This window comes from Eptatretus burgeri, chromosome 7 (assembly GCF_056783735.1).
Source record: "Eptatretus burgeri isolate ZD-2024b chromosome 7, Ebu_testis_v1, whole genome shotgun sequence".
NCBI lineage: Eukaryota > Metazoa > Chordata > Myxini > Myxiniformes > Myxinidae > Eptatretus > Eptatretus burgeri.
This window is the reverse complement of record NC_140967.1, coordinates 14,698,290-14,711,326: the sequence shown is the minus strand read 5'-3', so window position 1 is coordinate 14,711,326 and position 13,037 is coordinate 14,698,290. Positions and strand designations below refer to the sequence as shown.

Sequence of the window (13,037 nt, the reverse complement as noted above, 5' to 3'; positions counted from 1 at the left end):
CATTGCTCTCAAATAGTTCCATTTGGTTTTCAACTGAAACAGCAATTTTTGGGACATGTCCTGTTTGGAAAAAAAAATATTGAACTCACACGTACCTTTGTTTTCAACAACGGAGATAGGCATCGTGTCGAAACCTTGGCAGCAAGGGACCTTCTGTTTATCAACTTGAGGGGGCTCGTAGCTGCTGACCCCTGAACATATATTTACATAAACAATCTTCTCCAGTACAGTGTCAAAATGGCTCACCCAATCAGGACAGTGTTCAACAAGCTTGGTGAAGGTACCAGATTCCCTCTCACTCTTGGATTCTGAAGAATTACTTCCTTCAGGCTCATGTTCAGATTTATCGTCCTCAGTGTGAAGTTTTATTTCAGGTTCTGTGTCGGGAATTGCACCGAGGTTTTCCATCACCATCCTTTGTGCTGAACTTCCTCCAGATGTCTGAGGGCGGAGTGGACGACTTTCAAAGACTTTGGTATTGTTTTGTGGTCTTTCATCACTGTTCAAAATGTCGGCAAGCAAAGTGAAAACAGACATTGTATCGTTGTTGGTTGCACTGCCATCAGGATAGCACAAAGGCACGTCACCAGAATCTGTACAAAAGTCGCTTTCGTTGACGATGTTTCTGCTTGAAGTGTCAACTTCGATTTTGCTCTCACCACGATCAGTGGCAGAGGAAAAGTTCCGAGGGACAACATCCTGTAATCCTTCAGCTTTCGATGTTTTGTTTCTCGGCTGTAGAACGTCAGACGCATTTTTTAGGTTGGCGAGTTTTCTGGACAATGAAATTATACGTTTCCCAGACTGCTTAGAGCAAACCATCTTTCTTCCGAAGCCCATTAATTCCCGTGTAGGTTCTACTACTGGGAAATCAATGAAGTTTCCTTTCTCACAAGTGGCATCCTCATTCGATTTAAGATTGTCTACGCATTCACCCGTTCCTGCAGCACGCTGACCAGAATTGTAAAACTTCTGCAAAGAAATTTGCTTTCTGCTTTGATTCGAGTACGTGGAATTTAAATCGTCCGGTAATACATTTGGGTCATCAGACTCCATCACACTTGGTTCTCGAAAAACATCATTTGTGTTCAGCCCACCACGTGTCGTTTTGTTGAGCAACGGTGCATGCAAATGAATATTACTTTCACAACACACATCCGTAAAGGTTCCTCGTGCGTAACCGTCTTCTTTGCCCAAACATCGCCTGAACCTGTCCAGAGAACTCGAGACTCGGGTAATGTTCACCTTGTGCTTTCGTATTGGCCGGGAAAAGGCACACGGATGGCCGAGCATGTACTTGTCAAAATAATCGGGATGCACTTTTTGCAAGGCTTCTTTGAAACAAGACCTTCTCTCACGTGGATTTCTGTACATCTCTGCTTGGGTGACATTCTGCGCAGAAACGTTGTTTCCTTCTTGTTCTTTTAAAATGTCTCCAAAAGAATCGCTGTTCTTTCCTTGCGTTATGCCATTTGAACCAAGGCAGAATCCCATTGCTTCGATCCTGTTTTGTCTGCAATTGGAAACCAGCTTGCTCTCCAGAGAAGTGATTTTCTCGCAACGCTCACTCTGAAAAATGTCCCTTGCACAAGTTGGACCTGGGGGCTTAAATCGATCAAAAGCAATCTTTCCTCTGTTGGCACAGCAGCTTATTGACGTTTGACCGCCTTTGTCAGGCTGTGCAAAGAGGTTTGATAAAGGAAAATCTCGAGGTCGTGGAAGTTCAGCATACGATCGTCTCGTGTCATCCAACATCTTATCATCCTTTTCTGCAAACACAGAACTACCATCAAGCTTGTCATGTTCAAAGAAACGAGAGTCCAATGGTGTCGATACATGCTGAACACAACCGTAATCATCATTTTTTGGCTGCTGATGCTGAATATTTTTCATAATTTTGAGGTTACCTTCTTGAGAGCTTTGGTGTTCTCGCAAGGAAGTTGGTGCCTGAGAATCAGGTGAGCTATCTTCACGAATGTCCAGTTTACTCGAGTTTTCCTTGTGTACTGCATCACTTACCTGTAGTATCTGAGAATCAGCGCTCAATGGATCCTCATAACTCGACAAAAGAATTAAATCATTGGTTGTTTTATTATCCGTCGATGATTCACAATCCTCAACTGGAAGCTTTCCAGATTCCACTTTTTCTGCAGAAGGAACTTCCGTCGATAACTGCTGAGGCTTTCTCCTCACAATCTTTGACTGAAGTACGGGCCCATATTTATTGGAGGAATCATCATCTTCATTCCTGGAAGCTTCTTCTCGTTTGTCTTTCTGGTTCTCCACATTTGCAGTGTTCCACCGGATAGGCATCGCGATAGTAAGATCACCGATCAACTCCCTTTTTATGTCCTCCCTCCAGATGTCATCTTTTACAGACAATCCTTCACGTTGTAAAAATTCTTTGATAGCATTCTCAACACTTGAAAGTGCATTCTCCCAGTGTTTAAACTCAATAAGTGTCTTCTTAGGGTCCAAACAAATGTCATAATCATGCAAAGGACAGCTTATATGAAGAATAAAAATCCCATAGAGTTCTGATGTACTTCGGTCCCTCTGACTCGGACTCATCTGTGCTTCTTTCAGAGTGAATCTCGGACTCGACTTTTGCTTGCATATAACACTCAGTTTCTTCAGCAATATATTCACGAGGCGATGCAACTTTGTCTTCAAAACGAGCCTTTTGTTTACATAAATAAACTGCAATGACTTATTGTGATGGCTATCCTTACTAATGTGTCCTGTAACTTTGAACACGCCGCACCTGTGGCGAACCTCCGACAACTTTCGAGACTTTCCGTCCCCAAACAGCTGCCCGAAACGAGACGCGATGCTGTTGCATCGTTGGAGCTGAATAGAAATTGTTCCTGTGTCATCGTTTCGTAAAGAAAAGGAAACGCCGTGATGAATTAAAGAGATGGCTTCAATTTTTTTTCGCATCTTGTCGAATTCCAGTACAGGAGGCGTGCACTTTCTTCTCACCGGCAAATTATAGAACAGGTTGTGAATTGTGACGGTCGTTCCGGCACTTGGACGAACAGTTTTGGCTTCAAAGACACGACTGGGATCTTCTCCTCTCATGATCTTGGTAAATGCTTTTGTGGAACTTTCCACTCTGGTTGTTATCTCCACGGCACTTGCAAGGCTTGAAATGCTGGCTAAGGCCTCCCCTCGATATCCATAACAGCGCAAGCGGTCCAGGTCCGATAGTTTGTGGCACTTGCTGGTGAAATAGCGCCGACCTAACTTTTCCAAATCGGCTCGTGACATTCCGGTTCCATTGTCCACGACCTGGGTGGAAGGCACATAAGCCTACATTTGTACTCCATTCCATGACAAAACAATCAGTTACAATCAGCAAACAAAAATTCCACAACAGAGAGATTTCCATAATTAAAAAACTGGAGCGAAGTCGATGGCACACCGTTGCAAATCCTAATATCAAATCCAGGAATGACCCAATATCAAATCATGAGTGAATTTTTTTTCTTCAATTTTGACTCCTGTAACCCCAAGTCCCCACCACCTTGAGGCTTGAACTCGGGGTCAAATCCAAAAACAACTGTTACATATTTCATGTCTCCCAATGTTGATTGCATGTACAAAGTTTCATTTTAAAATGTGTTCGTAATTGCATTTTTTGGTGTTTGACCTTTTGACCCCGCCCCAGGGTACAGCCAAAATGATACAGCTCTTGCACCTTCATGTGGTGATCTTAACTAACAAGTTTGGTGAATTTCTCTCCAACTGTTTATGAGGAAATAACGTGACGGATGGACAAACGGAGCCAAATACAATATCCCCATGTGTTTTTTTCAAAAAGCGCGAGGATGATAAACGGCTGCCTTTGTCATCGGGACCATTGTTGGTCGAACGTTCATTCATACTTATTTTGTTCTTTCAATCGACCTTACCATATTTTTCGGCCTATAAGTCGATGTGGAGTACAAATGTAATTGGCTATTCCTCCTATTTTTCTTTCCTTCATGCATAGATAACTCTATGTGGAGGATAAGATGAAGTAAAATCAATGACAACAGTGAGCAAAACTGGCAGTCAGAACAATGGAGGTGTTAATTCCTCCCTGGCACTCACAACACAGGACTTCCAGGGTCATGGATATTAATGAGCTGCTTTGTGCATAATATTTGAATTCCTTTGTGGGATGACCTTTAAGATCAATTAGGAATGTAAATGGATTACAAGGTCACAAGGAAATCAGACACAGGTGGAGGCCATTCACCCCATCATGCCTGCTCGAACACCACACTACTTTATCAACACAGGATACAAAGAAGAAAATGCAAATATTTTAAAAATTATTTTATTATTATTATTTTTATCTATTTCTTTTAAGGTTGAGTAGTTTTTTAAATATATTTTTTCCTCTTTTTTTCTTCCCCTCAGGGATGGGGCATGGGCTTGGTTAAAAATACACATCAACTACACAACCCCCCTTGACAAGACCCCCACCAACATCACTCTGTACATATGCACACAATCACCCATCAATGCTCAACCAACCTAAAAGTCCTATCAACATCCCCACACCCCTCAATCTCCATAACTTCCAGGTACCTATCTAATTATAATTTAAACTTATCTACTGTTTCTGCTGCCACTACCTTTCCAGGGAGGCCATTCCCTGCATTAACTACTCTTTGAGTAAAGGTCCCCTGCCTTACTCCCATCTTAACTCACTCTTCTGTACTCTCAGGCTATAGCCCCTGGTCCTATCACTGTATACTCTGTTGAATAATTCATCTTCACTTATTTTATCTCGCTTACCTGCTCAGCCAATAACGTCTCACTTACCTGCTCAGCCACTTCCCTCAATACTCTTGATTGCATATTATCGGGACCCGGAGCCTTATCTTCTCTTCGCTGTTCCTTTACTTCCTCCACTCCAACCTAGATCTTCTGTAAAAGCCCTTCCTCACCACCTTGGTAGATACTCTCAGCTATTGGCAATTCTCCTGACTGTCCTTGTGTAAAAGTTGAAGTGAAATACCTGTTTAATAAGCCTGCCATCTCACTTTCATCACTAACCATTCTCCTGGTGCTATTCCTCAACGAGCCCACACTGGTCTGAACCTGTTATTTTCCCCTGATATACTTCAAGAAAGCCTTGCTATTATGTTTAATATTCTTAGCCATTTCCTTCTCATACTCTATTTTGACTTGCCGAGTTATTTTCTTCACTTGCCTCTGTTTACTCTGATAGTGAAATAAATCTAACTCCAGTCCTCTTATTTTAAACCTAATAAATGCTTTCTGCTTCTCCTTAAAATCGTTCCTTATGTCACTGCTCAACCACCTTGGTCTCTTTCTACTTGTAGTTTTACACCTCATTGGAATGTACTTACTCTGCACTCTACACATTTGGTCCTTAAAGGTTTCCCATTTCTCTGATGCCGATTGTCCTGTTGTTAGAGTCTCCCAATCTACACCCAATTCTCTCCTCATACCCTCAAAGTTTGTCTTCCTGAAATCTAATAGCTTTACCCTACTATCCTGAACTCTGACCCACAACAGAGTCTTTGCACACACAATGTTATGTTCACTTGCTCCAAAATGCTCCCTGACCTCCACATCATCCACCATATTGAGATCGTTATTTAAAAGGAGGGCTGCACTCCCCCTCGTGGACTTATCTACAAATTGGGTTAAAACGTAATCCTGGACTAAAACGAGGAAATCCTCATCTACTCTGCCCTTTCCCTGTTCCTGCACCTAAAGGCCCGGTCACACCTTGACGTTTTAGCCAACGTATGCCGATTTTTGAATTTTTTTTCTAAAACGCTGGCACACGTTGAATACGTTATGGGTAAGTTATGATAACATTGAGAGCACGCTGAAAAACACTGCCATACGTCATTGTATGCTGGCTTTAAACGTTGTACTTTTTGGTTGTCCTCAAATTTTTTCATGCTTGAAATTTCACGACGTATGCTGGCGTATGACTCACACGTTCCGCTACGCTGGCCACAAGTTGTATGCACGGTCTGCGATCGTTGACAGACGTCAACACATGGTACTTGTAAGTTAATCATAAGTTGAGACACGCCGAGGTAATGTTTAGCGTACCCGAAACTTATTTCTAACCTACGATTAACGTGTTGTTGGCACGTTACGCGATCGTTGCCACACATCGACAGACGTTACTTTTAAGTTACTCATAGGCTGAAAGACGTCGGTATAATGGATCGTCCTTGCATCACCGTCCACGGCCACGGCCAGGACACTTATTTGCAGCATTCTTCAAACTTTTCTTCGGCATGACGAGGATGTTCACACTTCGATGTCTAGCTTGGCTATGATTCCAATTGTCCATCGGCAGCGTCTATTTAAAATAGTCGAGTTTGAGCGTTTTAACACGTTCAGAAGAAACACTTCAAATTTCCAAACCCCAGCATCAAAAAACAAAGGCGAGTGACAGCAATTTAAATCGTTCATTGTAAACAATGAAAATAGCTGAGTGGTACCGTTTAAAAGTCGTTGAGTGTAAAAAAAATCCAATTGTTGAGCGCAAGCGTCTACTTTCAATAGTGGGGTTTGAGCGATTTAGCACGTTCAATAGAAACGATTAAAATTTCCGAGCGCCAGCGTCAAAAAACAAAGGCGAGTGACAGCAATTTAAATCGTTGATTGTCAACAATGAAAATAGCTGAGTGGTACCGTTTAAAAGTCGTTGAGTGTAAAAAAATCCAATTGTTGAGCGCAAGCGTCTACTTTCAATAGTGGGGTTTGAGCGATTTAGCACGTTCAATAGAAACGATTAAAATTTCCGAGCGCCAGCGTCAAAATACAAAGGCGAGTGACAGCAATTTAAATCGTTCATTGTAAACAATGAAAATAGCTGAGTGGTACCGTTTAAAAGTTGTTGAGTGTAAAAAAAATTCAATTGTTGAGCGCAAGCGTCTACTTTCAATAGTGGAGATGCAGCCATTTAAATCGTTGAGTGGCAGCCGATGAATCGCAAACCCTACGTCACCGGCAAAGATAAACTGCCGCACGATATGGATAAGTTAGGCTATCGTTGGGCATAGTTTGTGAACGCCGGCTTCACGATAATTATTCGTTGGTATATCGTATCTATAAGTAATCAAAGCGCTCTATGCACATTATTAGTTCATTGTGCATTTGTCCAACCCGTTATGAATAGACCTAAATCGTAAAAACAAGCTATACCTCATTATTGAAAAAGCCCCATAAAAAATTAGCCGCGAAGAACTTCGAACAATGGTGAAAAGATGTCTCCTACCCATGGACACGCGGACGCAAGGACGATCCATCATAACCCACACCCTCCCCCTCACACTCACCTACTACTGCCAACATGAACAAACTACTACTAATACTAATACTAATATTGATACTGATACCGATACTGATACCGATACTGTTACTGCTGACATGGACATCGACTCAAAAAGGACTCGAAAACACTGTTGGGTTCCCCTTTTATGAGCAGCATTTTTATATACCAATTCCCAAAACCGCTGGGAACACGTCTTTATATGGTAGTTGTAAGCTAGAAACACGTTAATTTATTTTTTTTTGTCGACCGGAAGACGTCATTGGAATACGTCTACATACGTCGATGTGTGTTGGGACTACGTAAAGAATTGGTTCAAAGCACGTCAAACATAAGTTAGAAATAAGTTTCGCGTAAAAAACACATTACCGCGACGTATTTCGACTTATGAGTAGCTTATAAGTAGGCTTTGTGGACGTGTGTAAGCGTCCACATATCGTGTGTAAAACTTATCCCCATCGCATGCGGAACGTGTGTCATACGCCGAGTACGTCGTAAAATTTTGAACATGTTTAAAATTTATTGACGTACTCTACTTACTACGACGTATGATAGCGTACTTTAGCGTTCTACTCACGTATACCAAACTTACTCATACCGTATTTGACGTGCCCCAACGTTTTAGACACATTTTTCTTAGGTCGGCATACGCTGGCAAGATCGCCAAGGTGGGACCGCGATGTTGACACTTCCATTTCTATGGCAGTTATGATTCGAATCGTTGTGCGTCAGCCTTTTAATAGGCTACGTCACGACATCGTCGGCGATGCGTGCAACGCGCTATGCCTAAGTTAGACTATCGTTGGGCATCGGTTGTGTAGGCCGACAACAGGTTCAGCATTCGTTGGTTTCAGTTATCTATAACACAACGAAACGTTCTGTGTCCGTTACCAATGCGTTATACATAAGACCAAGTCGCTATGAATACGTTCGAATCTTTAAAAAAAAAACATCAAAAGTTCAACGTAAGCCAGCGTTTTACATACATTTTAATACGTTGCCATCGCTGGCTAAAACGTCAAGGTGTGACCGGGCCTTAATCTATCCCTGGCAAGTTAAAATCCCCCATAATCAATACTGTTCCCTTACCACATGCCCTTTTGAAATCGTCATGTTCTCCTCCTTCCTCCTCTTCCTTCCCACCCGAGCCCTAAAAAAGTATCCTACGAGTATCTTACTGTTTTTACAATCTCTAATCTCTCCCCATACAGAATCCTCAACATTTATTCCTTCCTTAATGTCACCCCTTTCTCTTGATGCAATGCTGTCCTTTAACCAGATTGCTCCTCCTCCTATTCTCTCCTTCCTATCACACTGATACATCTTGTAGCCTTATAATCCTGTCCTCCAGTTACTCTCCTCTTTAAACCATGTCTCACTCTCTGCAATTATATCATACTCCTCACCATCTACTTTGGCTTCAAACTCTTCCATCTTATTATTTAAACTCTTGGCATTGGTATGGAATGTTTAACTTTTCCCTTCCTGAAATTCTATTTTCCTACCTGGCCTTACTCATCCTAATTACTATATGCGTTCCTTCCTTAATAGCTTCCCCACCCTCCGCTGACCTAAAAAAAAAAGCCTGAATTCCTTCCTCAATTCCCACTGCAAACCTTTCTGCCCACTTTCTATTCAATATATGGCCATCATTCCAGAAACACTCCCTTTGTCCCCTAAATGATTCCCACTGCTTCCTAAATGTAAAACCTTCCTCCATACACCATTCTTCCAGCCATTGGTTGACGTCTATTGCTCTGCTCATAATTTCTATATTGTTTCCTAATCTTGGGAGGATCCCAGAAAACATGACCTCACAACCCTTTGCTTTCAGCCGATTACCCAATATCCTGTATCTATTTTTCAAAACCTCTGAGTTAACTTTCCTATATCATTCGCACCTCGGTGTACCACAACCAACTTCTTGCCATGACCCGATACAATATCGTTTACCCTTCCTTCAATGTCCCGACCTCCCGCTCCTTCAAAACTACACAGAATTCTGTGTCTACAATCCTTCCGACAGAATGAAGAATCTACATGTTAAATAATCTCATCACCCACAAAAACTGTCTCCCATACCTCATTTCACCAATTTCACCAATAAAAAATATCTATCTCCAGAGACCTTTGAAATTTGACCCTAAAAATGCCAAATGTGAAAAATGCAGAGACCTTTTTTCCAACTTCAGTGGCTTATAATTTTATAATGAACTCCTCTAGAAAGCTAATATTGCAAATATTTACTAATTGGCATCCAAATTTTTCAATTATGCCATCATATAGCTTCTGGGATGCATATTTCTCATTCTATAGGAAGCTAAAATGGCTTTTTGGCCAAAACGAGCTAAAATAAGGTGAAACTATAGGAGCCCTCCTGAAAATATGGAACAACTTTTAATTTTTTCCTCACAACACAGTGATTATAGGGTCATTATCTATCCAGATACATTTTTGCTGGGATAATACAGTTAGGTGATGAATTGTAAAAGTTTTAACATAAGCCCTTGCCTCCGAGGGCTCTAAAATGGACCAATTTTGTCCCCTGGTTTGACCATGTGGCTAGGGGTTTAGGATCTTTATTTTTTTTTCGAAAGATTGCCTCATATAAGATGTGTCTACTGACCGAATAATTTTATCTAACGCCCATGGCTTCATAGTAAAATAAATTTTTATTTACATGCACGTTTATTATAATTGTTCACTTTTTTCAAATTCAGAAGTTTATAAATCTTAAATGGAACTATCCAGGAAAGAGTTACTGCAGAATTTTATAAACTGGTATACAAAATTTCAGATTGTGGCATCAGAATGTCTCTAGAAAGCACATACTCCTAGTTTTAGGAAGCCAAATATGGCAATTTGGCCCACTTAGTACAAAACAAGGTGAACTTGCTGGGGTGCGCATGAGGCTAAATTATGCTTCTTATTAGACATTAGTGATAAGGATGTAATTTATTCATAAATACATGCTAATGATTACTTTCGTAAGTGATTGCAAATGATAAATTAGAACAAATTTGATTAGTTGAGTAGCAGCTTTTTTTATTTACAGATATACAGAGACAATGAATATTAGTAATTTTAAACCTTAGAAAACTCTTTAATGACCTTTCATCTTTTATGACATTCATTATCATGATTATCGAGCACTCAAAGGCACAGAATTTTACATCTGAGAAAACAGGTCTTGAACATGCTTAAAGTCATGCTGTGACCGTTGGTACTGACATCCACCAGATTTTATGTCAGGGGCCTCAACCACACAAAGAATGTCGAGTAATGGCACCCAGCATTGATCTTTCTTTTTTTCTGGAGGCCATGAGAATGTGTTACCCCTTCCTTGCTTCATGAAGTTCACAAACACATCATTTTCATTATCATTTCTTGTGACAATGTTCCCAATGTTGGATTACCATTACAAGAATTCATTTTTGAATAAAAAATGTACTTATAATTATTAATTTATGAGAAGAATAATCTAAGTTGTTACATAACCTCAGTTAGGCCTCAGTCACATTTGCTCTACTGTGAGGATAAGGCGGCCGTACGCCCTCTGAATTGACAGAAATGTGCGGCAGCCGCAGAGAAACTGAGGTGGCCTCAGGGTGGCCCTACGCCGTTTGGATATATTTTACAGGCCGTAGGGTCGCCGTGGAATGAAATCGCGGAGTTATAACTTTTGTTCATTTCTACGCTCACCGTAGCAATTAAACAAGCCAAGCTATGATGTAGATGTGTTCCACGTCGACCGTACATAGGGCATGCGGTGGGCTTGCGTTTTCCGTGCGGCTGCCGTAAGATCTTCTCAATGAAAAATTAATTTTCCCAACCCCCCAAAAATTACGGTGGCCCCTCCCTCACAACAAGCTGCCAAAGTATAACTGGAAGCAATTACACCCAATTACAAGACAAAATAACCTCTCTTTTCCAGCTGAACATGCCATGACATACAATCAAAATCCACAGAAAAGATGTTTCCAAAATATGCCCGCATCTCATGAAGGAGTGATGTAAACTTGGCTGAAAATTTTGAAAACTATCACATCGAGGAACTCTTTCGTTTTGCATTCACGTAATCCCACCTGTAGACGGAACTCGTGCAGCGCAGAGCGGATGGCCACGCAACTGGCCCCTGCGTCCAAGCTGTTTAGTACAAGCTCTTCAAGACACTGTGCGGCACTGGCCACAGCCACATCAGAGCGCAGCCGCATCTGTACGGCGAGAGGCAGCTCCCAGATCATGGCTGTGCCTGCCGGAAGCACGGGTGGGAAAACGTTCAGATTGGTGAGATTAAACCAATAACTTGTCGGTCATTGTTTCATACAGGTTAATAATAAATTAATAACAGATTAAGGGGCAAATTTAATAATCAAGAGGTATAATCCAGTTGTGAGATTTGATTCACCATCAATTGAAAGAGAGATCAGCAGCACAGGACAATTTTATCGGTTTTCTTGCCTCTCTCAATTCCAACAACACGAGAAAACAATTTGAGCCAAGAACATTTCAAGGTCCACCAACAAATGAAGCTGAGCCAAGATTCGAACCCATGCGAGACAGCTTGGAGGCGAGTGTGCAGAAGTCAATCGGATGGAAATTGACGATTTTGTGACCTTAACCTTTTGACCTCGACAGAACACAGGTTACGCTCGATGAATTGGGTAATATTGGGTCACCGACATATTGATATGACTGACATTGATATTTGATGCAACCTTGACCTTTGAACTAAAAAAACAAATAAATCGGCTTATAGCTTTTGATTGGTGAACCAATTCATTGACCAAGTATGCAAATTCTTAAAATTTCAGGTCAATCGGAAGAAAATTGACGATTTTATGTGGCGTTGACCTTTGACCAAATTATTACTTTGCCTTCTCCATATTCTCATGATAAAGTTTTGTTGAAAATTTGACGACAAAAGCTCAAATGGTAAAAACACTATGGCCCAGACAGACACAGACACAGACACAAGTAATTGCAAAACTCCGTCTCCCGCTGAGCAGGGGACGAGCTAATTAACATGATAGAATCACATCTTATGTGTCAATATGAAATTCTCCAGGGAATAACTACGTGTCGATATGGTACACTGTGATTTGTTGTGAGCTCACCTGGACATGAGTTAGGTGAGCTTATGTGATCGAGCGGTGTCCATAGGTGAATGAGTGAGTCGGTCAGTCCGTAAACACTTCAGTCATTATCGCTTGAACCAAACACATGATCTTGATGAAACTTGGCCACAACCTTCATTACCAATAACAAACCAAAGCGTATCAACCGCATAAAAATCTGTGCTCAATAAAGGGTCTACAGGGGTGCCAGGGGTTGAACCCCCCCCCCCCGAAAAAAAAATAGGTACTTGCTGTCTCCTCTGAAATTACACGCATTATTTCGATGAAACTTGACCACAACATTCATCACGCAAGATATATCAAATTGTATCGACAACATCAAAATCTGTGCTCAGTAAAGAGGCCTATGGTGGGGGGGGGGGGGGGTTGGTCCTCCAAAATAGGTATTTGCTTTCTTCTCTGAAACTACACACACAATTTTGATGAAACTTGACCACAACCTTCATCACCCTTGATGTACCAAAGTTTGTTCACAGCATTTAAGAATTCAAGGTCTAAGGGGGTCTGTGGGAGGTTTGAGTGACTGTTGTGCCTGATCCAGGTCAGCTTCAGGACAGGCGGTCCGATTTTTATGCAAGCAA

The 13,037-nt window shown here is 41.4% G+C and overlaps 1 protein-coding gene across 3 annotated transcripts in view; it reads right to left on the bottom strand.

The window, feature by feature from the left end:
• Nucleotides 1-13,037, bottom strand: part of MLH3 (mutL homolog 3) — a 54,949-nt gene that overhangs the window by 37,096 nt on the left and 4,816 nt on the right. For all 3 annotated transcript variants that reach the window (XM_085887522.1, XM_085887521.1, XM_085887523.1), the window contains exons 2-3: nt 11,404-11,570; nt 96-3,291 (exon numbers count right to left, since the gene is read on the bottom strand). In XM_085887522.1, coding sequence (XP_085743648.1) covers nt 96-3,291; nt 11,404-11,562 — 3,355 coding nt within the window. In that variant the 5' untranslated portion in view covers nt 11,563-11,570. The remainder of the gene's footprint in view (nt 1-95; nt 3,292-11,403; nt 11,571-13,037) is intronic.